This window comes from Homalodisca vitripennis, chromosome 8 (assembly GCF_021130785.1).
Source record: "Homalodisca vitripennis isolate AUS2020 chromosome 8, UT_GWSS_2.1, whole genome shotgun sequence".
Lineage (NCBI taxonomy): Eukaryota > Metazoa > Arthropoda > Insecta > Hemiptera > Cicadellidae > Homalodisca > Homalodisca vitripennis.
This window is the reverse complement of record NC_060214.1, coordinates 57,740,390-57,766,153: the sequence shown is the minus strand read 5'-3', so window position 1 is coordinate 57,766,153 and position 25,764 is coordinate 57,740,390. Positions and strand designations below refer to the sequence as shown.

At 34.5% G+C, this 25,764-nt stretch overlaps 1 protein-coding gene across 3 annotated transcripts in view; it reads right to left on the bottom strand.

Moving 5' to 3' along the window:
* Positions 1-1,476: 1,476 nt before the first annotated feature.
* LOC124367622 (proteoglycan 4-like) overlaps positions 1,477-25,764 on the bottom strand; it is a 397,427-nt gene continuing 373,139 nt past the window's right edge. For 2 of the 3 annotated variants that reach the window (XM_046824589.1, XM_046824591.1), the window contains 4 exons: positions 15,208-15,320; positions 9,999-10,206; positions 6,720-9,416; positions 1,477-4,342 (listed from right to left, as the gene is read on the bottom strand). In XM_046824589.1, the coding sequence (XP_046680545.1) occupies positions 3,075-4,342; positions 6,720-9,416; positions 9,999-10,206; positions 15,208-15,320 (4,286 nt within the window). In that variant the 3' untranslated portion in view covers positions 1,477-3,074. The remainder of the gene's footprint in view (positions 4,343-6,719; positions 9,417-9,998; positions 10,207-15,207; positions 15,321-25,764) is intronic. The other variant, XM_046824590.1, reaches the window with a different exon arrangement.

Below are 25,764 nucleotides of genomic sequence, written 5' to 3'. Positions count from 1 at the left end.
TATTAATAGGAAAAATTATATGCGAAAATATTTTAGAATTTAATTAGTGATGTCAAGATTTAGGTAAACTGAATTACGCCATTTCTGAAGAAAGGGTCTGCAGATGTAGATGATACAGCAAGACGGCAGGTTTTCTGGTAGTTTACTTTGTTAGGTTTTACAATGAGGGGTGACTTTTGTTCTCTCTGACCTTGTGATTGAATAGTTGGAGGCCAAACAAAGGCACGCTTATAGTTAGCTGGTTAGTGGAAGGGGTCAGTATAAATACCTCCAACACGCGCATTTTTGCAATTAATTGTTAAGTGGTTTGCATTTTCCTTTTTACCCTCCAAGTCTGCGTCGGATTTTGCAGGTATTGTATAATTTTTATACAAAAGGGAAGTAAGAATATTTTAATTAGTTTAATAATTAACGCACGTTTTCAGAGAATATATGTTACTGCAGAGAACAAGTATTGTTCAAAATAATCTTCAATTTTAACATTATTTAAAAGCTGGTGATGATAACTGTTTAGTGTATAACAGTGAGAATAATTTTTATACATCAAGATATAGTTTTTAATAAATATTTTTTGGTGAAACATAGTTAAATTAGAGTTTGAACTTTGGGTCTGTACCAACAATAACAGGTTCTGACATAAGTGGTACGATGGATTTCTCAGGAAGTTTTTATGAAGCTGCAAACTCATTGACTATGTTATTTCCTCTAAAACTTAAATCGGGAACAAGGCTACATACTTCCAAAACTCTTGTAGTGTTTCTACCTTCACCAATTTACTCCAAATGGATGAAAAACAATGTTTCCATGAGCTTGGAGTATTCTATCATTGAATGTTCCAACTATTTATGTTGTCTCAATGAATATAATAAGAATGATATCACTGTTTATAACCTCATTAACTTTAGTTACCAAACAGATTTTCACCTATTACTGAAAAATCTCATATTACCGATTCCTCTTGTACCTATTATGCTGTCACTCATGGTACCAGACACAAAATAAAAACATACATTTTAAAAAAACTTTCACAAATCAAAGGAAATAATAACTAAAAAAATACAACACTGATTAGTGACAATGAAAGCTCCACTCAATGCCATGTAGAAATACATAACACAGAGGCACTGCACAGACTAAAGATCAAAAATATCTGCGAAGCTGCTCATCCTCTACACTCATGAGATTCCAAGCAACAGCTACTCGCAATTACTAGTCGTCATCTTGTTACAATCTAATTTAAGAGCAAAATAATTTTCCAAGTGAGCGTGTTGCTCACCCCTTGACCATTCCAGGGCTAAAAGTGTAATTGTGTGAAGTTTCATTCCCAAATCGTAAAATCATCCAAACCATGAAAAAATAAGATTTGGAGGCACTAAAACACTATTAAAAATTAGCATGCCAATGGGTTAATCATAACATTTACAATTTTGCATTAATAGAGCAAGTGCATTAACAAGGGCAGTAAAACACTTTATAAAAAATGCCATCACAATTTTTATTTTATAAGGTTTATAATGTATAAAAAAATGTTTGTGCTTTATCACTCTTAGGTTATAAAGTTGTATTCTCAATATAAATAAAATGAAACAATATTGCATTTGATCAACACTGGTTAAAGTGGTATCATCTAAAATAAAATATAAATAACAATTTGTAATAAATACAGTAGCAACGTAACCATAATACTTTATGAACTACCTAAATTTATCAGGCATAATAATACAAAATAATTATTAGTTATTCTTCTTTTTTTTAAAAAAGAAATAAAAGACCAGTTCAATCAAAATCAAGAAGGCTTTATAATCGACTGAAGAAACCGATTAAAATTAGCAAAATTAAAAGAAATAGCACCTAACGGCTTATAGCATATACATATTGTTATTTACATAAGTTTCTACAACCAAGGAAACATCTGTTAAAAAAATAAAATAAATTGTAAAAGCTATAAATGAATGAAAGCAAATAATGTGAATCCATGCCACAGTGATGCTAAAATTGCAATATTGATAGTTCAAAATAAAATTCAAATTTAAACATTTCCAAAGTTGGTAGTTGTGAAGAGCAATCTTGTCATTACTGATAATAAGGATACATGAGAGTGTGTTAGATGATCAGCAAAAAAGCTGTTAATTGATCAAGTTTATTTTGTTTCAGGAATATTCAGATTATATAATTTCACGGAATTCATAGACTTCCGTTTGTTCTATATCACAGTTATCCAAGCAGTTATTGAATTACAATATTTGATTCACAAAGTCAGGTCAGGCCTTTATTATTTTACATAAGAATATATATGACAAGGCGTTCAATGACAAGACAGAAAATTCCATGGCCAAATTTTGTGGAGAAAGAAAATTTGATAAATTCACTCTCAATACAAAAGATAAGAGGAACCTTGTCCTTGTATTGGAATGACCGGCCATCATATATCACATTTCATTTATTGTAATGTGGCCAAAATAATTATGATGATCCAAGGAAACACGACCTCTATCAAATTATCGGTTCTTAAAGGATTTCCAATATCCAAGAGCTTCAAAAACTTTCTTGGTCCAACATATAACTTTAGTGTACCTTGTTCTTTTTGACTAGTAACTTTTATAAAGCTCAAATATATTACACTGGATAAGATGAGTTGTAACTATCGACAACTCGTGTGATACACAAAACACACCAAACCACAAATGGCAAATTCATTTTTAAATGATTTTACTTGTCAAAACATTTACTTTTTATAGTTTAGTGTTTTGCGATATTCATAGTTATCTATCAAATCATTAAAGCTAATAGAACTAAACAACAGACAACGTATTAAATTCTGGACAATATACAAAATAAAAATTATGCCTTAATATTAATGAAAAATTATCCTTAACAAAAACCAGGACAATCATATCCATAAATAAATACACTTTCCTCACTTACATAAACTCTAGTTGAATTTGTATTTTGCACTTATTTAGCACAAAATACAATAAAACCTTACTACATACAAATTTCTTAAAAATACAAAAGGGGAGTTAATTCAGACTTTTAATTTAAATTGGATCGTCTCCAAACTACCGTTAAAGGGTTTAATTTACAGCGTCGACAACACCAGGAGCTAATTCTTCAATTTTCAAGCTTCCATGCTCTTCCATAATATGTTCCGCAAAACCATTAGTGGTTGTGACATTGTCCTCTTGGATTTGTGTTGGCTTATCTCCCTCTTTTAGAACTTCATCAGAGATTTTACCTGGAACCGGTTTTCCTGGAGGGGTTTTTCCATTTAATTTCGCGTCAGTCTTTTTAACACCTGTTGCAGATTTTGGTGGAGCTGCCTTCCCATTTACAGCCGTTTTAGTGCTAGAAATCTGCTTGTTGGCAGCTTCCTTGCCAGTCTTTTCCGTTGCCTTGGATGTCGGCGCGGTGGATGGCCTCTTAGTAGGGGCCGTAGGAGCAGCCGGCTTAGTAGTGGTCGTGGTAGGTGCTGGCTTTGTCTTTGGTTGAGTGGCTGTTGCTGCTGTTGTCTTCGCAGTAGTCGTTTTAGCTGTTGTTGGGGTTGTTGTTTTAACAGCTGGTGCTGTTGATTTTGCGAGTGGTGCTGCAGTAGTGCGTGCAGTCAGGGAAGGCTTGGCAGTTGTCGATGCTGGCTTCTTCGGGACATCGTCCTTCTTTGCAATAGGTTTAACTTCTCCATTTGCAAGAGGTTTCTTGTCTGCTGCTAATTTCTCACCAGCTGGCTTGGTAGTTCCAGTTGTTTTTGTGGCTGTAAGTGTCGCCTTAGCCGCCAACCTTGGAGGTGATTTGACGACGCTGGGAGATTTGGGTGTTGTCGGAGTCGTAGGTTTGCTAGTCGGTGTCGTCGGTTTACTCGAAGTTTTCAATGCCCCGGAAACTGAAGTTTTATTTACAGGTAGTTTGTTTGGAACTTGCTTCGTTCCAGCAGTGCCTGCCGGTTTGGGAGCAGCAGCCGTTGCCGATTTGGCTGCCGCTGGTTTAGCAGCAGAGGTGGCCCCCACAGCCGGTTTACTGCCGGGAGCAATCGTAGTCGTCGGCTTCTTAGCGGGTGCAGCAGTCTTCGTAGGAGCTGCTTTAGGAGCAGCAGCCGCACCTGCCGGTTTCGCTGCAGTACTAGCTGATTTAGGTGCAGCACTTGCAGGTTTCGTTGCCGTACTGGCCGATTTTGTCGTAGTCGTTGATGTCTTTGTAGCTGGTGCCTTGGTTGCAACAGGAGCTTTGACAGGAGCCTTCGCAGCTGCAGCTTGAGTCTTGGCCCCGCCAACTGGAGTTTTCTTGGCGGGTGCTGTCGTTTTCTTAGCTTCCTTGTCAGCAACAATGGCAGTTCCGGCAGCCACTGCTCCTGGAACAGATCACCATTACGTCAACTGCCTGCATTCTTATGTATTAAAATAATGTGTAATAAAATATAAAGAGTATAAAAACAAAAATTCAAGTACCTTGAAGTTTTAAACAACAGTGTATAAATACACAAATTATGTAAAAGATAATCAACTTATTATAAAATAAAATAAAACTCATGTAAACTGATATTAGCTCTTGGCAGTCACACCCATATTTACATGTTTCCAATAATGGTAGGTAACATAATCCATAACAACTATAAACGAATAACGAGAACCCAAGAAGTGCTTGGACTATCTAGAAGAACAACTATAAAACTTTACATTATTAAAGCCTAATGGTGAGTGTTTATACGCAAAATCAACACAGAATGTAGTTCAGTTGATTTTGCAAGTTCCTACCATGGTGTTATGTCTTTCTTTTTTGTTTACTAATAGTTAGGCATTATGGAGATTGTTTATATGCACAATCACATGTGTTGGTATAGCAGGAAATTATGGAAAAAATGATGAAGACATGTTATATATTGTGTTTAGACTTATCCAGTTCCAAGTTAGACTTTGAGCATTCCAACTACTTGCAATGAGAATAATTATAATGGTATGACATTTGAAATGAAGACCTAATTACTGTTAGTAGACCTAGCATTACTCTATATCTATTAGTAATTCTAAAGATAAAACTTTCATATCTATTTATATTAAAAATAAATTTTTACTTAGAATGACTTCTGTATGGCTACACAGTAAATCTTGAATATGTAACAATTTTAGAAATTTTAACCTCTCTCCCAATTTCTGGAAATCCCTACGAACATGTTAGTCGGCATGATTAAAGATCTTTATTATTGGTCCCTTAAGCTTTGTATTATCCGGGACTGTATAAATTAACCTGCCATATAATCCAAAACAAGAAATAAAAAAATAAAAAATCGCTGCAATAGAAACTCATATACTGAAAAATATTTTCTGTCAATTGTAAAATATTAGTTGTCTCTAGAAGCCTAGTAGTTAACTTGTTACCCCATGAACCTAGGTTTTAATACCGGTATGAGCCTAAACTGAAGTAATGTAATAAATGATTCTAGGCTAGAACTTCGGATGAAAAAAAAATTGTAATGGTTCATGATAAGCTATCAGCTAGAACATTGCACTATTTATGGGTTCCTTCAGTTCAAACAAACGCTGTTAGGGTGTCTAGTTCAAAGGTTTAAAGCAGTCTGGTGAAAACATGACTACTGTATTTTTAAAGTCTTCTGCTTCATGAAAACATTGCTCAATTAAAAAAAAACTTGAGATATTTAGTCTTTGCTGCGGAGAGGCATTTTCAGTCAGTTGATGTTAAAACAAAGTATGTGGCTCACCACATCAAAGCCAAAACATCTCAAGGAATGAATGATGTAGGCAATATTTCACATGGTGTGAACTGGAAAACAGACAGTAACTTATAAAATAGTGTAATCACAGTAACAATAAAAACGTTTTGTATTCTGTTTGCTTCCTGATATGAACAAATAAAATATAAATATTACAAATGTTCATGGTAACTTTAAACTTAAAATTCATTGTAAAAATAGGGGATGTGCGTAGAGAAGATAACTATAGAAATAAATAATTAATAATTCTAAGATAGCCAAAAAAACGAATTTATATAGTTGAAGTGCATTAAATGGAAATAGTACATAAAAATGCTGCTTGATACGCATCTAAGACTCCGCGCTTTTAACCATGGGGTAAGTTTAAAAAAATGTTATCCATAAATATTTCTGTGTAGCAATGCCTATTTTGAAGTGAAAATTAAAACAACTGATTGTTGTGGCTCACAAAGAGTGTTGTCACATAATGACAGTTGGTACTGTTTAGTACTCAGGTTTTTAAAGCGCATCATCTCCCTTATTTCTCAACGGATTCTCTTAAACTTCGTATTGTTCGATCTGTTATTAAATTGTCTAACTAAAATGTAATAACTGTGACTTTTTAATCATATGTAATTCTTAAGATATTTAAGCTTAGAAGCCACCATTTTGAAGATAAAGCTTGTAAATTAATTCTTTTTCTTTAATTAAGCCTTTAGGTTATAAAAGTATATACCAACTTTCAACTCATTACAAGCCGTTCTCAAATTTAAAAAAGTTAAGTTAAAAAGCAAAATGGCGACTTTTCGGGTAATTATTGAGTTTCCGAAAGTTAGAATATGATATTTAGATTTATCTTTAGTACCAGAGTATTTTCCTAGAGAGGTTGGTAGAGAGCTGTGATACCCTTTACAGTGAGTTGATACCTTGTATTCATAAGTAGTTACAAGAGGCTGAGGTGCAGAGGAATAGACAAATTTTCCAAACGGTAATAATTTTATTACATAAACAGAAGTCCTACCTGCTGCTGCCACAGCTGCAACTAGAATATCTGTCTGCGAGTCGTCCTTGCTGTCATCTAATCCGGGGGCGGGAGTAGAAGGAGGGGTGCCTGCCGACGTCGGTGCTTCCGTCACAGTCACAGCAGGTACTTCACTCGTCTCTTCCAGGGCTGTGATCAATGTTTCTGTCACGACTTGGCTCTGTACAGGCTCGCTCTTTGTTGCAATGGTTTCCTCTGGTTGTGACACCACTTCTGGCATAGGGGCAACTTCCACAACAGGTTCCTTTAACGCCTCAGGTTCCTTTACCGCCTCAGGTTCCTTTACCGCCTCAGGTTCCTTTACCGCCTCAGGTTCCTTTACTACCTCAGGTTCATTTACTGTTTCAGGTTCCTTTATTGTCTCAGGTTCCTTTACTACTTCAGGTTCATTTACTGTCTCTGGTTCCTTTACTCTCTCAGGTTCCTTTACTGCCTCAGGTTCCTTTACTGCTTCGGGTTCCTCTACATCAACTGCAGCAATCGGTTGTTCTACAATGACAGGACTCTCTTCATTTTTAGCTATCTCCTCTACATCTAATGGAACTGGTGAGGGTGCACTATGGGTCTCTTCTACTCCTGTAACGTACGTTTCACATTTCATGAGTTTTGGTTCATCTGCTGGCGTCAACATTTGATAGGCCATGGTTTTAGTGGCTTTAGGTTCAACAGGAGAAGATAGACCTACAGGAGAAATTGCCTCCACAGGAGAAGACGCCTCAACATGAGAAGACTCTTCTACAGGATAAGACTCCTCAACAGGAGAAGAAAGAATTTCTTTTGCTTCTGTTGCGAATGAATCCTCAATTAAAGCTGAATTGAAATCATCAATTGCACTCATAAGATTTTTATCAATATGGGATTCTACTGTAGGTAATACTTCATTAGATACCTCAGGAACATTGGTTTCTACATTTTCTGCCGCTGTCAGTATGTCATCAGTCATAAAAGGATTTGTCTGCACTGATGGTGATAACAAATCTCTTTCGCTCTCTTGTGAAAATTGCATTTCTTTGACATCAACTTGCATCTCTCCCAAACTTAACGGTTCTTCCTTTGTTTCACTGTGGGTATTCGAGACCATGTCTTCAAATGGAAGTTCATCCTTGTTAATAACTTCAAAACTTTCCTCAATGTTCTTGAACTCATCTGAAGAATTACTTGCATTTGCAATGTGTGATTCGAACTTTAACTTCATTTCTTTAGTCTCTTGCTCAGAATCAGACTCATGCTGTTTAATTTCAGCCTCAGGTTCATCCTTGATGTCATCAAAGGCAGCTAAAACTTGCACCTCGGAATCATCCTTGATGTCATCAAAGGTGGCCAAAACCTGCTCAACAATTTTCGGATTGACATCCTCAATCTCTGGTGATAGATCAGGTCCAGTGAGGTTAGATTTTGCATCTTCTTCAGTATCTTTTGACATTTGTTCACACTCTTGTACATCCTGCAATATTTTGGATTCTTCTTCTAAAAATCCAGCTGTTGTATCCAATTCCAGAGACGTCATAAGAGGTTCTTTCGTCTGAACAATCTCATTTGTAAAACTAGTTTCTTCATATTCAGGATTTGTGCCTTCAGACAGATCCAATGCTACAGGTTCTTGCTTGATTGAAGCCAGTTTGTCTTCAAATGTTGGCTCAGGTGTTTTGGGCAAGTCTGAAGCTAAAGGAGAACTGTTAGCATTTGGAAGGGGTTCAAAATGTAAGCTCTCTTTGGGTGACTCCAGTTCATCAAAAGGAACTTGTGTGTTTTCTGATACAGAGTGCCTCACAGATATAAACGAGGAAGGAGTGTTCTGTAAGAAATCCAATTTGTCAACTTCAGATTTGTTTTCAACTGTACCTTTAAAGGGTGTTTTTTCAATTTCTGGTTCAGAATGTTCTGTGGCAATCTCTGTATTTGTTTCTACCAGATCCAGAGGTGTTGTTGAAGAAGGAGTCTGCAGAGCTCCAAACGGATTGGTATCACTGAAAGTCTGGATTGGTTTAAAATGCAGGTCTATTGGAGGTGTTCTCCTGTGTTCTGTGATGTACCCTTCATTATTGTCCTCAGAAACATTTGTTTCTCCTTCCTCAGGGCCACTCTCCGACTCAAAACCGGAGGAACTTGTTCTTTCCTGACCTGATATTAAGTTATCTTGAGGGCCATCTCCCGGAGATATCAGATCAGGAGACTTCTGAGCATTTATCATGTAATCGTCTGTAGGCGAGTCGAGTTCAGTCTGATGATTCAACGGCAGAATGTCTTCATTGATCGGGGACACTGGAGCTTCAACATGTGTTGACTTAGGAGTACCTGGAATGTGGCTATCTTCAGGTTCAGGTGAAGATGAAAATCCTTTAAAGTCTGTTGTGGAAGTTGTCATTGGATCGCTCTTGTCAAAGATATTTGTCATGCCAAAAGCGTTGCTGATATCACCAGTTGGAAAAATATTCTCTTTGTCGAGTATGGCAGAAGTAACTTTCTCCTCTATGTTTTGTACAGCATCTAACTTGTCGAAAGGAACATTCTCTGATGCACTTAAATTCATACAATCAATATCTGAGCTGAAACTCCTAACAGAGTCATCACCAAATACTGCACAAGTCGAGGAAACATTGAAATCTTTCGTTTTGTTTCGTGTCAAAGTCGAGAAGTTGTCCCTCATGAAATAGTCGTCTCCGTGCTTGGGACCATCTGGAAAATAGATTGATAAAGATTAGAGTTTTTCATTTTACAACTTGTGCCTTGATTGTAATAACTTCTAATAACTGCTAGAATTAAAATTTATATTCGGCTTTTCCTGTTCTGTTTATTAGTTTATAATGTATTTTCGATATTTATTTATTAGTTCACCAAATGCATTACATTCGATACCGGTAGAAACTACATCTTCACTTCCTCATTCAGCAACCAACTTATACTGAATAACAGTTGCAGAAAAAAAATTATCCTCTCAAACAGCACTAGTTCTGAGTAAACATTTTATGCACAGTGTAATACTTTTGTTTTTTGTAGTAACTTTTCTCACATTGTAAATACTGTACTGTAATGTATACATGTGAGTCATATGTATCAGTTCTAACCGAAGTGATAGGCATGAAGTGCTCATCAAAACAGAAGACTGGAACTCATACACCAGTTTTATGTGACAGCGAGAACTAGCTACTGGGGACAAGTACAAGACCCTTGTGACATAGCCTTATACTTGATTTCTGGGCCTGACTTCGGCTTTAGTATTCTAGATACAACCCACACATGCTCCACCACCAGACTCACTTGTAATTTCGAGATCCCCAGGTCTCTGAGATATCTCAGAGGCGAATTCCAGCTCTGAGGGCAGTTGCACATTGTCCATGGACTTCTCGAACCCTACACTCGGGGAAGCAGAGATGATTGCATCATCCAGCATCAGCAGGCGAGTCGGCGAAACCGGCACAAACTCTGCAGCATTCGGGTTTAGCTGTGAGCTCATGTCTTCTGAGTCCTAAACATCAACCAGTTGTGTTAATACTTTCCTTAATTATTTATGTGCATAAAATAATACTTACATTAAATCAGTTTACTGTACTAATTTACACAACATTTAACACTTAAGTAAACTTTTAACTAGATAAAATGTCTTTGATAATTTTAAAACATTCATTTTGAAAAAAAAAACTGTGATTTACATTTTCACAAGAAATATTAACATAGTATTGATATTGAGGCATTGTCATAACATGTTGTACAGATGAAATTCAGTGACTTCTTGCCTTAAAACATTTTTTCAAAATTAACCCTTTTGGTTCCAGTCCTTAAAAATATTTGCAAGGAATATGCTTAAAAAAATTCATAACTATTTTGCCTGTTTCGCAAACTTCTAAATTTTCTTTTACCTTTCAAACAAATTTTTAAGATATTTTCTTTTATTCAGCATAAAATATAGAAAATTAAAATAAATGTGAAACATATTTACTATTTAAAAATAGTACATTACAATACACCAATAATTTATTAGAAAATATAAATTAAATGTAGGATTTAATTACAAATTGTTAGGTTTGAGACATTGCAGGTTTACTAAAACTAGAAAAAAACCGAACTAAACACGCATAAAATTAAATAGAAAATCACTAATGTGAAAGAAATATAAACATGTAAAGAATTATATAAAAATAACAAATAAGTACAAGGAACTAAGTCAAGTAACAACAAAATATTAACAACAATAAACTGTCAGTAATTTAGCAGAGAATCAAAAGTTGCTGTAACTTACAGGATTATACATTTTATATTCTAGGTAAAGTCATTACTTCACAACTACATTACAAAGATTAATTCTTTGTTATCATTTTGGTATTGTGCATGTAAAACTTTCAAACATTTTATATTTTTACTTCTGTGTATACTTTAGGATCAAAAGGTTTAAAGCATGCATCCAACTAACACGTAATGACTAGAAGATTCTTATGGATTACGGAAACTTCACTAAAACTTTCTGTCAGTACCAGTTACTACTACTTAAGCAGTAACCAGTTCCTGATGTGAGAGCAGTGTCGGCTCTACTGAAACCTGTGATTTTTGTTGAACTGACATATAACACCAATATCCAATCTCAAATGAATACAAGCTGATAATAAGTTCGCTATGGTCATCAGCAAGGTAAAATTGCTATGAATGTCACTACTATGCAGTAAAGTCGGAGCACAGGGTCTTCCTGATAGGTCTTTGAATTCGTTCTTGAGGGATTTTGGATTGGGAAAAAATTCTGAAAATGATTTTTGGAAGCGTGTCACTAAAACTGCACTGGAAAATTCTTATGGTGCTGTGGTCAAGGGATCAGATGCCTGGTCACCTGGTCTGTAAAATACCCCAGGTCATGATCAAAAGTCCTGAACCAGGTAAAATGGTTGAGATGATCCAACCAAACTAGCAGAGAACATGATTCGAAGTCCAATACAATCCTGAATCAATTCTCATAAATCTTGATGGTTCTCTGTCAATATGGATTCAATTGTTGGCCGTTTCTACTGCTGGTTCTACTATTTATTCATATGATTTTTTAGCAGCTTTTCTATTATTTATGGAATTTCCTGGCTGATTTAACTTTTTGTTTCCAAAGACCTCATTCAAAAAATAAAATAATATTGGAAAAGTTTTATCATTAACTACTACTTTTGAATGACTAACTTTACTTTAATCACGGACAAATGCTTTGTTTTGGACTTATCTTGTATATTATAAAGCTGAGTTGGGAGTTTAATAGAAAGGATTCAGATTCCTATTATTACTTGTGTTATAGCAAACTAAAAAGACACACTTTGACATCTAACAGTATAAAACACTGGTATGTCAATGGTGTATCTTATCACGTTTAATGATTATAGCAACAATGCCTCTTATCTAAACAACAGCTCATATCTGAGCCAGATAGTGCAATTGCATCTTGACCTTCAACCATAAGCAAAGACACAACATTTGGAAAATCGAAAAACACTGTCTGCAAATATTTATTTCGCAGCTTCTAATTATTGTAATTGGTAGCAAATGTCTCCCATCGTCTACAATATTACTTTTTGCCATCAGTAGTGCAAAGTATAAACTGAACGTTTTCTTTTAAATTTCTTTTTGCTCATATGAAAAATAGTGAGTGACACTGTTACACAAGGCACATCCAGAAAGTAAGTACCGATTCACACGTCACCAGAGTGTTACTCGCCACTCTGTGCAAAGGCACTTGCCTCAAGGGATGTTTTTACTGTAGTCATTTAAAACAACTGATGAATCTATATGCTGTGAGATTTGGTCTGTAACTCGGTTTTGAATGAAAGGAATGACAAAGTAACAAAATCCCATTGATAGATTATGACAATTCACATTGAAAGTGTAATACGTATTGGAATTGAAATGGTACAAAAATGGGCGGAGCAGTTCAATAAAGAATGAACAGAAATCCAAAAAGAGGGGACAACTTGGTTAGGAGAGTGCATGAGAGAAATAAAAAGATCAGTTAAATATGAATTACACAATCCTTACGAATGAATTTCCATAAGTTTTGAGAACTGTTTTTCATGAGATTGTTACCAATCTCTTAGGTTATAACAGATTGTGTACTGCTGCATTCCAAAAATGCTTAAAGGCTAACTGACCAGTTTAAGATATGATCAGTTAACCCATCTACTGAACATTGTAATCTGATACCTTTTACCACTTGTACCTGAACATGCGCTTAGCAATAAGCTATTAAAATGTGATGATGCACAACAGAGAACAGATATCTTCAATAGCATGATGTTTCTTTGCAGATCGTTTTGATAAGTTGGTCACCCGATCACTGACTAAACAATTCTGGAAACTATGTTGAAATAGTTTAAGATATGATTTTTCATTTACAAATAATGTTTTAAGATTTAAATAAAAATGTAAATAGATTTAACATTTTTGCATTGAACAATACCAGATAGGAGTATGCCACACCACGTGTCGTGAACAGGCTTCGCTGAGGTTGCATTCAAAACTTTAAATCTATAGCTCATTTTATTCTGACCCTCGTTACTCATATGATTATACTTAACTTGGTTAAAATTTTGTTTATTTTGTGATTTTCTCTTTGCCATCATGATTATCTATAAGACCAATGAAAAAGTGTTTGCTAACGCTCAGTCATATCCCCTGGAGTGACATGCACCATCATCGAAATCTGTATTGTTAATGTATAAATGAAACTTCATGCAAAATTTAAAGTCTATAGATCAGTTTGTTTTCGAGATATCTGTTATGCAGATGGACAGAGAAATTAAATTTCTCCAGCCTCACGAGTAATGAGCTTTGCTAACACTCACTCAACTAGTTTATAAAACTGGATCTCCTTTCTAAGGATTATTATTATTTACTGTGCAAGACGAAGACTTTAAATTGTAAATGGTCATTTTTTGGTATTTTGTGTGTATACATTAGTTATATGTTTATATAACAGTTTATTATCCTTGTTTATGTCATTATGGATCGTTCTAGATCCCCTCTAAGTGATAATGCAATAGGAAGAATTATTGATGAAGAGTTCCTTGACGATAGTTTTGTAAGCAATGTCAGCGTGTGTGTGTCAGAAGACAGTGATAGTAGTGAAAGTGGTTTATTTGGAGACAATACCGATGATGATCCAGATTATATACCTAGTTCCGACTTGGACCAACCTTGACCCAGTAATCGAAATGTGCAAATGTGCAAACTAGGCCTACACAATGTTTTGTTTCAAGTGATGAATTGTCAGATGAAGATGTTAGTCCTCAACCTAGAGCTAGAGGTAGGCTTAGAACTGTAATCCCTGACAGTTCAGATGAAAACTCAGATGAAGATGGAAGTGGATGGATAGAAGTGAATGAGGAAAATGACCAAGGTTATAATGAGAATTTTTCTTGTAGTGATAGGCCTTCTGTAAAACACTGTCCAAATAGGACTTCACCACCAGTCAGCTACTTCAATTTGTTTTCACCCCAGTAATATTAGATATGTTTGTAAAGTACACAAATTTATATGCTAACTCCTATTTGAGGAATATATATATATATATATATATATATATATATATATATATATATATATATATAATATTTATATATATAATATTTATATTTATAATAAAAATAATCACAGTTTTGAACATTCTTTGTTGTCATAGCTGATAAATACAATTTTACATTAGTGCGGTAAAAGTGACATAACAATGTTAATTTTAAAGATTTTGAAGTGAAAATGTGTACAGTTATTCATAATTAAATGCTCTTTCAGTTTTTTATACATAGTTACAAGTCTTGTATTTTTTTCATTGATGTTATTGAGTGTGAAAATGGAAAGACAACAAGATTTTGAAAAAATATCTTTGATAAGTAAATTTTTTTTATTACTAGATATAGTTCCATGGCAGTTTATATTATGTTTTCGGTAAACTGCAATTTGTGCAAAGAAAATTAAAAGAAAAATTAGGTTGATAGCTAAATAAATAACCAAACTATGAATTTTTTTTAAAACGCTTACAAATTTGCTAAAATAGGCCTGGCACTTTACGGTACACTCACTGGAAAAATAACCGGCACTTTTCAGTACACCACCCCCCAAATATGCCCGGCACTCAAAGGGTTAATCACAGTCTTGCAAGACTTTGGTGCTGGATATACAAGATTATTATGTTGTTATTACGTTAATTACTAAGAAGTAGAAATATATCATAGATAATAAGGAAATTACTTGAGAAAGCTTTACATTACCAGATAACATTGAAAAACAAGTTAATCTTTTTCCTCAATGACAAAAACTAGTGGTTTGTTTTATAAACTACTACAAGAGTCATGTTTGAATCGAATAAATTACATTCATTTTTTTACTCTGTGATTGTAATACTAAATGTAGAACAGACATTACAAAATTTGTGCGTATTTTAACATCTTTCACAACGTGGAGCTGAGATCCTAGACCAACAAATCTATGTACACAATTCCTAAATAGTCACCTGTTGTGAATCGTGTTTGGCGTTTGTTTCCTTGCCTGGGAAATAGTTCCACTCTTCTTCTGACTCCTCTCCCCCACTTTCGGCTATGTTTTCCGCATTAGCATTGCTCACCACTGAAAAAAACAAAAAGATTTAAAATGTTGGACAAATGTTCTAGAACGAAAGATCAAGACAGTTTAAAGGAAACAAGTCATGCTAAGTTAAATGCTAGTCACAGAAGTCACAATAATAGTAGCTTGGGTTTTCAACATTCTTCATAACTGAAATCTACAAAAAACCTAGAATTTTGTATCCGTCCAAGTTACCAGACCATTAATCTGTCAATTAGATTCTTTGGTCTATCCCTGTTAATTATACAGAAAACATCAAATTCACCAAGCTGATTTTCCTAGATACTTCTACTTTTGCTAATTCCATCATCTTCCTAGAATATAGGGTACCCTGAACATCTATATCCAGGAGTCCAGCACTGTGACTTATCAACGTTTTTGTATGCAATAGTTGGCATCAGTTCAACCTGTTATTTATGACTCTGTCAGTTCAATCTCATGTCTCTTGTCATGGTCTTTCACGCACCACCAATCAATATACTTCATAGAAGAGACATGTTGTTATAGAATAGAGTATGTTTGATTCATTATCTAGGTTCAAACCGAGTGGACTTCGCTTGCTGGATCTTGGCTAAGCTAGCGAAAATCAATATGTTATGTTTGGAGCTGGTAACTCCGTTTTGTTGCTGCTAGAGTATTATATTCAATTTATGTCGGATGTAGGATTTTTTCTAAATACACAAAATTCTCAGTCACAGTATCACAAAGTAAAATTCACTTAAGTTATATTTCAAACCCATCAACCTATGTTGAACTTAGACAAATCGTCCAAACTAGACCACTCACTGCAAACAGAAGCTGATATAAAGCTAAACTCAAAAAAAAATGCTATAAAACTGAATTTACCATTTTTGAAAATGTCTTAGATGATCAAAAAGCTGAGAAATGCTTTTATTTCTATTACACTTAATGAGAAGTTCTGTGGTTCCGTAGGACTTTTACATAAGAATGCTCTTTAGGACTGAATAAGTGGTATTTCCCTTCCATCGGACAATAAATGGGGGAGGGTGAAATGGAGTGACTTCCACCTCCCCTCAGCTGTAAAAACTTTATAACTTCATGTCAAAGCAGGCGAATTGTGGATTTTATTACACTGTTTTCCCCTCCATAATTAAAATGAACTTGCTTATTCTGTACACCATATTGTGTACAGGTGTACAGGTTTTACTTCTTTACAGAACAGAGACATTCTCCCCAAAAATGTACAAGTATGTTTAAAATATAGCAATATTTATCTTGAAAGTACATTTTAATTGCTAAACTACAGCAGTTTAAAAATAAGAGGTATTAAAATTGAAAAAGTAATTAAATTAACTCTTTAGCCCAAATACATATTTTTAATTTCAAATTAGTTTAATATAGGACTACAAATTTCAAGAGATAGAAAAATATTTATCTAATTATTTTAATACTTGTTGCTTTAATAACTAAAGACAAAGGTAATCCTACAAATAAATTTAAGCTGTAATTTATGTAAAAAATCAATAACAATTTAACAACATTACAAACATATGAGTAAAGTGTTGGTATACTATAAGTCTTCTGAGGACTTTTAAGTTATTAATCAAAAACTACATGAATATTGTTATTTCCATTATGTGAGTAGAAACAAGAATAATGCAAAAAATATAAATAAAAACTAATAATATTGACTTTTATTGTCACATTTAATGTATTAATACAAAAGAAATTTTTTATTCTTCCACATTTAATTTATTTCAAAAGCGCTTTTGCTGGTTAAGCCATCATCACTTAGTTATTCATGAACTCTTTAGCCCAAATACATATTTTTAATTTAAAAATCTATTACACTTAATGAGAAGTTCTCATTAAGTTCTCACCTAACAAGAATTGTGAGGTGTGACTGACACATACAATAATTATTAAACATACATGTGTTTATTAGATTTATTAAGAGGACATAAGGTGGCTGACTTTTTACCTAATCTCTAGGTTACTTTAATATGTTCACTGTTTCGCTCTAACACATATTTTTAAAACACATTTAGGTATTTTCACAAAGGCAAAGTTGATGGCTGTTGACAATTTCTATGTGATCAATTGTTTTGTATCAGCTGTTAAGTGGCATGCTTAATGATCTTATACTTTTTGTGTTACTTTATACTTGTTTGTTTATTTTTCACTTCAGAGAGAACTGAAAGCTATACAGTTAGAAATGACTCACTTGAGTACAAACAATGCATGGTGACAAAACACCAAATCCAGTACTGCAAAATGACAGTCCATTGATTGACATGTCCTGTATTGTGAAATGATAGTGCACGGAATAACATGCCATGTACTACGGAATGATAGTTCACGGATTAACATATCCTGTACTACGGAATGAAAGTTCACAGATTGACATACCCTGTACTGCAGAATGAAAGTTCACAGATTGGCATACCCTGTACTGCGGAATGACATGTCCTGTACTGTGGAATGACAATCTACGGATTGATATACCCTGTATTGTGGAATGAACGTTCACAGATTGGCATACCCTGTACTGCGGAATTGACATGTCCTGTACTGTGGAATGACAATCCACGGATTGACATACCCTGTACTGCGGAATGAAAGTTCACATGTCCCTGTACTGCGGAATGACAATCCACGGATTGACATACCCTGTACTGCGGAATGAAAGTTCACAGATTGCCATACCCTGTACTGCGGAATGACATGTCCTGTACTATGGAATGACAATCCACGGATTGACATACCCTGTACTGCAGTACAGAATGACATGTCCTGTACTATAGAATGATCGTTTACATTATGTAGGCTACTTCATTATTTATTTGTTGGTTTTAGTATTTTTAATTGTATACTCTGCAATTTGTATTAAGAATTAATTCTGTTATTTAGTAGTGACTCTTAATTGTACTCAAGATTGCTTATAAAGGTTTCAATTGTCAATATTTATGACATAATTACCTTTCAGCCCAGACATGAAACATGCGGAATTAGACCTAATTTATATTGATGCAAACATTGTATGAGTAAGTTATGCATGAATGAGTAACTCAGACATATGGCTAATCGCCATGACGAGTTACTTCTCTATCAGTAATACACAAAACAAAGTTAACAGGGCTTCAACTAAAGTGATTTAACAAATATATTATAATAACATTTTTGATTTTTTATCAGATATTATTTGGACCCTACACTAAGCTGTTAATTGTTACAACTTCATTTTGCACGTTTAACATTATTCATCAGGGCTTATTTTAAAATCTGTAACGTATGATAGTTGTTAGTGTACAATGAGTCGGGATACCTGTGTAGTCATGCCACTAAAGGATGACTGACAAGGAAAACTTTTTCATGTGTAAGAGATCACATTCTCTTTGTGGGTGCGAGAAAGTTAATATACTTATTTTTTAGACTATAGTATTTCTAATTTTTCATCAATGTGAAATTTCCTCAAAATACATTCTTGATTAGTTTGAATAACTAACTCTTAGAATATAATTAACTTATATAATCTGCATGTAAAACTCTGTCTATAAAAATACATATTAGAAGTATTGTACAATCTGACGAAGATTTAAAGAAATTTAAGTACATGCATACTTTACAGAATGCAGAATCGAACTTGAAATTATTATAAGTGCGTATACAATTTAAAATTCTTATCTCGGAGAATATTGCTGTATTGGTGGTGTTAAAACCTTGTATAATTATTTTAAAAACGATGGAGGAAAAATAAACATATGGTAAGGTTATCTGAAGAAATACATGAGAAGAAATCTCCAAACTGCTTATATAGTTAATCACAAAAATATTACAATTTTAAAAACCTGCTGAGGTTGTAGTCTAATGCTGAGGTTGTGGCATAGTATTATTCATCCAGTAATCAGGAAAAGTAAAGGACTGCTTATGTATTGTTCTTGATTGGCTGTGTACCAATGTACCAACACCAATTTCAACATTTAAAATTGGGTTAACAATTCCAAGGCTGATTACACAAAACACAAAATTACCATATCTAATTTTACCTTCACTTGATGACATGTCTCCTCTAAGAATGTTCACAGTACTACTGTACCTCAATCTAAGTACAAAACAGACGTGAGCGAGGTACGATGAAAGACATTCATGAATGGGACTTCCCACTGGTGTCTGGGCTTGAAGGTCTATGAATGGAGAATGTCAAGTACGCTTGGAGTTGGAGCAGCCCACGGTACATAGCAACAACCACACCTGGCTCCTAGCTATTCACCTTGTGTGGGACAACTATTCTCTTTTGAATTATTCATCATGAGAAGGTGCCCTAAGTAAATTTTTCAGAGATTTCAATGACAGAGAGAAGATCACTATTCTTGAAATATTTTGTCTGACGATTTGACTTCTTTTAATGTTTCAGTTTTAATATGGTTAACTGAATAGAAGAAGATTAAAGGTGTTATGTTTCATACCATTGTCCCTACTAATCAAAAAGATACCTCTTCCCACACTACAATATTTACATTAAAAGAAAATAAAGAAAATATATTTTTGGTCTGCTATTGAACTTATTCCTCGCTGAAGTCTGATTTTATAAGGTATTGTATGTACAAAGTCTATGACTAGTTGATACTTGAAGGTGGTGGGGACTCACATCAGCTTTATTAATGACTGAAGACGGAGACTCACACCTAGACTGGTACCTTATATTGCTCAGAACTATGTACATTAGATTGATCTGACAACAAGTACATTATATCAGTCTAAAGGCACTGTGATTTTTTTGAATGAACCACTGACAAATTAGAAACAAATATCTACAGTGGTAAGAAATTAGGAAACATATTGTGGTAATCATGATTTACTTTGGCAGGAAGATAAACTCATCAGTGTTTTGTAAAAGTTCTTGAAAATAAATCAAAGAAATTGTATAAGGCAATGCACTTTAGAATTGGATCTTGTGTGATATGAATCCTATTTCTAGAATCATCAATATATTTAGTTCAATGATATAGATAAGGATGACTTTGATCTAGAGGTTGCATATATGAATGAAACTCTTGTTTATTTATAAAACCTCACCTACTGTAAGTCAACTAGATAGAGAATAATCATTACATTTGATGAGTTACACAATTTATTACAACATGGCAAACAGGTTAACGTATCATTTTACAGACTCATCTATTTATATAAATCTAGACTTGATCACTGATTCACTCGCTTTCTGAATCATTAATTCAAATAAAAGATTCAGCATTACATGCTTAAAATGTTGTGTAGTGGTGTAGTTTGAGATGCACATGACAGGAAATCTAAAATCAAAATCTTTTTAATCTTGGAGTTATGGTACGTAATAATTTGAATAAGAATTAAGAGTTCTTATCGGTAAATAATTATATTACAACACCAATTGCATTTTATTGGATTGGAAGAGATGATTTACTCTGAACAAATGTTCAAACTGTTGTACATTTTATACCATCCTTAGACTTTTCAGGATTTTCGTCAGCGAGTTTTCAGTATAGGCCTATTGACGGAAACCAGGCGGTTTTTGAAGGACCTACCTGTGTTTGGTTTGGTGGACAAGCGGCAAGCTGTCCTATATATTACAAGAACCTACATGCAGCCCACCACGGTTCGACCTCGCCCGCCTCTCCAATAGCCTACATACTGTCCAGATACTACCGGTACCTACTGACAGCGACCCTACCTACATTAGGCCTACTCAGCCAGCGACAGTCTGTATTAATTTGGCACAATCACATCATACACTGCATGACTTATATAACTGTATTTTCTTGTAGCCTAATGCTAGTAATAGGAGAGTAGAGCATAGTTGATGGGTGTTGAAGGTATCAATGCAACCTTATAAACCAAACAAGTTTCCTTGATATGCTAGAGGTTGAAGAAAATAAGGAGCCTAAAGCAGTAATTAATAAAGAAAAAAGCTATGAATCACTTCCCTACAAGCATATGTGGATTTTGCTTCCTTTGAAACCCTAACTCATGATTAATACATATAAAGTGTCCTTAATATCCAGGGGTACTATAAGGGAACCCGGTTTTTATATCGGTTATTATAATCAACGATACTTTATATATTGAATAATAGAACTATCAATCGATATCAACGTATCTAAAATATTAAATGAAAGTCACATGTTCAAACAATTACATAATGTCATAAATAATAAAGGAATCACAACTATTAATCAAACGTTTAAATTATGACAGGAAAATGTAATTTAAAAAATGAAGAAAACCTTACAACATAGCAAACATCTTGAAACCTAAAAAGACATGTAAAAAATGTTTTAGTTTTATTTCGTTTAGTTTTCTAAATTCAACTGAATTTATTTATTTAAAAGAAGTTACATATAGAACAACTTGTGTTTAAAATGTGAAAATATGTGTAGAGATAGTGCAGGAATGATTTAGTTATTGTTCAAAATAATTATTATTGGTTGATTATATCAATGGGTATATAATAATTGAATATCTTTGATAATTTCAATATAAAAACCCTGGTGTCGCTTTTCCTACCCTACCCAATCAAAAAATTCAGATAAGGGCACTTCATGATCTGAACACAAATTTATATAGGCCTACTTAATAGACAATGTAAAAGCCCGACTTTGATGTTTTTTTCTGTATTACAGCAATATTGCAAAAATCAATCAGTTATCACTGTCCTAATTCCAAAAAAGTGTTCCTAATGATAGACTACACTTTCTAGAAAAACAAGACAAACTTCAAATATTATTGCCAAATATATTATTGATAGCATAATAACTTGTAAGTACATTTAATGCAATAGTTGCTATTATCTTTTTAATTATTTTCAGATTTTAAGATACAAAAGTTGTACAGACTAAATATTTCTTGTTAAAAATAATGAATGAATCAAAATCGATTAGGTTTTCCAATAAATAACCAGGAAGTAATTATACTGGGAAGTACTGATTTCTACACAAGTATTTAAACTGATCCATAATTATTATACCTTAATTTAATAGGTGGTGTTTCTTAATTTCCACAATATTCCAACTGCATTAAAAATACACCTACATAACTAGCTATCTTAAAATTAGACTTATACTTATCTGGCTAGATTCTTATCACAAGTTTTGTAGTTTTAATAGGTAAAATTTTCAGATATTAAAATAAAAAAGTTGTACAAATTAAATATTTCTTATTAAAAAATAATGAATGATTAAAAATCGATATCACAAGTTATGTAGTTGTAGTAGGCTAACTAAACATTAAAAAACAAGGATAAGTAAATAAAACATTTCTTTTAGGCTATAACATAAACATAACATCGCTTTCATTTTTCTGACAACCCAATAATCTTGAAATTACAATCCCTTGTCCTTATACACTAATCATTTGAAGCAAGTAGGTGATAACCTCACTAATATTATTAATTAAAGGAATGTGTAATAAATAATAAGATTCTTGAAAACATCTACTTGTACATAATAAACTTGAAGGACATTTTTACATACCACTAACACTTTCCTTATATTATCAGTTGAAAATTACGAACTGCAGTGACAGGTTAAAAGTTACGGCTGATATCACTAACACCCGACCATGACACTCACTGAGTCTGCAAGTTAATCAATGGCTAAAATGCTTTTATTACGAGAAAATCAACCGGCTCAAATGCAAATATTACGATCAAATCAAACAGCTAAGTGGTTGCGTAGTTTTGTGACAGCTGATCATTGAACGGGAGTAAGTGCTGCCAACCTATGTCATCTGAATTAGAAGACAATTATCCACAAAACGAGAACGTCACACGAAATATGTAAGAAAGTACTATTTTTCTGGATAACCAATTATATTTTACACGAAAATAACCTACATGAGATGATTGTAATTAATCTAACTCATGAAGAACATTTCAATGCTTTCGAAAATCTGGTTAGTTGAGGCGAAAAACGAATTCAAACAAAAATATTCAGAATAAGCTGAAATACACTCTTTGCTGGAGCACTTGTAAGTCTGCACGTGCAATGACAGCCCCACCCTTCTCGTCTAGACTGACAGCCCACCCCTCCTCCTCATCGTCCTTCCCACCCACTAGTTCCACCTTCCACAATTACTCCAATCTCCAATTATTCTCCCGACTACGCTGCGTCTGCCGGGCTAGATCCCATTTTCTTGCATTTTCCCGGAAACGCCCGATACTCACCCGGCTCCCCAAATTACTCCAAATATTCCATTAGCTCGTCCCGTCCCCACAGGACTAGCCCAACACGTAATGGATGGGCGGGGTGACGTCCTGGCACGCGACGCGTTGCCACTCTCGGAATGCAACGGAATTCTTAAAATTAATACAGACGTATAGGATACCTATGGGTTTGCGGCAACGTTTAGAAGTGACGGTTGGTTAGTATGGTTTGTCGAGTACAAAAATAAAACCCCTAACGATACGAATAATGATGTTTTGCTATAGTGAAGTTATGCCATTTAATTCAGTACTAGCCTACTTGAAATATGAATTTTAATTTACAAATTAACAGGATTTATTGTTTATTACTGAACATCGTAACTTTCGTGTGTTTAGTGTAGAATCAGTGATCAGCTCAACTTAAAAACTGATGTAATCTAATCCGAAGGAATTTGGAGAGAGGCCAGCAATGCAAATTAAAATGCAAGCCAAACTCAGAGCTTTTATCCAACAACAATTAATTAATCCACATTTGTTCCCACTGATTTATCCTGTCCTCTTATCACTGACCACACGTCTTGATGAATGTACTTAATGCCTTGCCTGGACTCACGATTTCTTAATTTTGACATCTCAAATGCAGTTAACCAAGCAATGAACGTATGATGATAACCTGAGACCATTATATACGACCCCGGCTGATCGCAGGTGGATTTAACGGACACAATGTTTGTGTCAGTGCTGTCGCCTACCTTATGGTCTTGAGCTCTTATTACGATGCAAGCGAGCTTTAAAGGTGTTGCGTTTAAACAAAGTGTTCCGCGTTGTCACAAAAAAAAACATGGTCTCAATAAAGATGCTACGTATTTGCAACATGTATGTAGCATTATTGAAGAGCCCCTGATTATCAAGGCACAATTTCGCCAACAACACTTGCAAACTCCCCTCATTCATCGCATCAGCTCCACCTGCCATTTATTTTGAAGTCTGGACTTTGACATTACACCTGTATATGAAATTTGCAAAAGTGTTGTCAAGAGTTATGCCAATTAGGAAAAATCATTTTCGGTAGGGGAGTTCTGTTTTGACCATATACTATCTCCATTCGCCACTACAGATTCAATTTTAAATGGCTCAAGCCACACAAGCCTTTGCAGCGAGCACGAATTCCTCTGTTGTCAGATCGAAATGGTTCAGTCTACTGACCACGACGCGATCTTGCCTACTTGTGGGCGAGACAAGACGTGCTGATGAGATACCATCATCAGCAGGCTGCAGGAGACAGACACACGGCACGCAGGTCACGGCACGCACAGCGTCGTATTGATCTCAACACGCGAACGCAACACGCCCTGATTTGACCGGCAAACACTGTTTTCCTCGTCCACGCCACTTTTCCATTAGCCTTAGTTACGTCTATTTGACGGTCTTTAATCTAGCCAATGGATACTATAGAATAGATACTATAGAATTAACGAATGATTAAAGCAGGCATTCACAACAATAAATTTAGTTCTGTTGTTTCATAATGCAATGAAATTTGTCAATTGTAGCCAATTAATCATACATAGTATTTAGTCGTAACAAACATTTTCTAAATTAGGGAAGATTGAGAATTTCCCAATTCTAATAAGGTTAAGGAGAGTATACTACTGTTTTAATTTTAGCACTATTCAAAGACAAAGATTGACTCCGTAAAAGCACCAAGCCTTGAATAATTATTGTTTCACAATCGGCTGATTCTATACATATAAAAGAATATAAGTGAATACTCATGGCAAACACCGTCTAACATTGTTGAACTGGACAATCCCCTTAATATTAATACTAATTTAATCTTAGTATTACTCACACAAAAAATGCGTGGGTAACAATAATGCAATATTAATATAAGTAATATTATAATATGTCAAAAGAAGAAGACAATCAACGATATAATATACAGTAGGCACATAGCATCAACACAATGGGTGGCTGAGTCACCGGACCCATTGTGAGTGAACAGTTAACCAGTCACGCTTACGACAAACTGCTACATTACATACACCAGAGTGAGGGAGGAAGACAATCAAAGATACAGTAGGCAGTAGGCACATAAGGACAACACAATACCGAGCGGTTGAGTCACCGGCCCAAGTGTGAGTGAACAGTTAACCAGTCACGGTTACGTAAACTGTTACATTACCAACAACAGAGTGAGGGAGGAAGACAATCAAAGATACAGTAGGCAGTAGGCACATAAGGACAACACAATACCGAGCGGTTGAGTCACCGGCCCAAGTGTGAGTGAACAGTTAACCAGTCACGGTT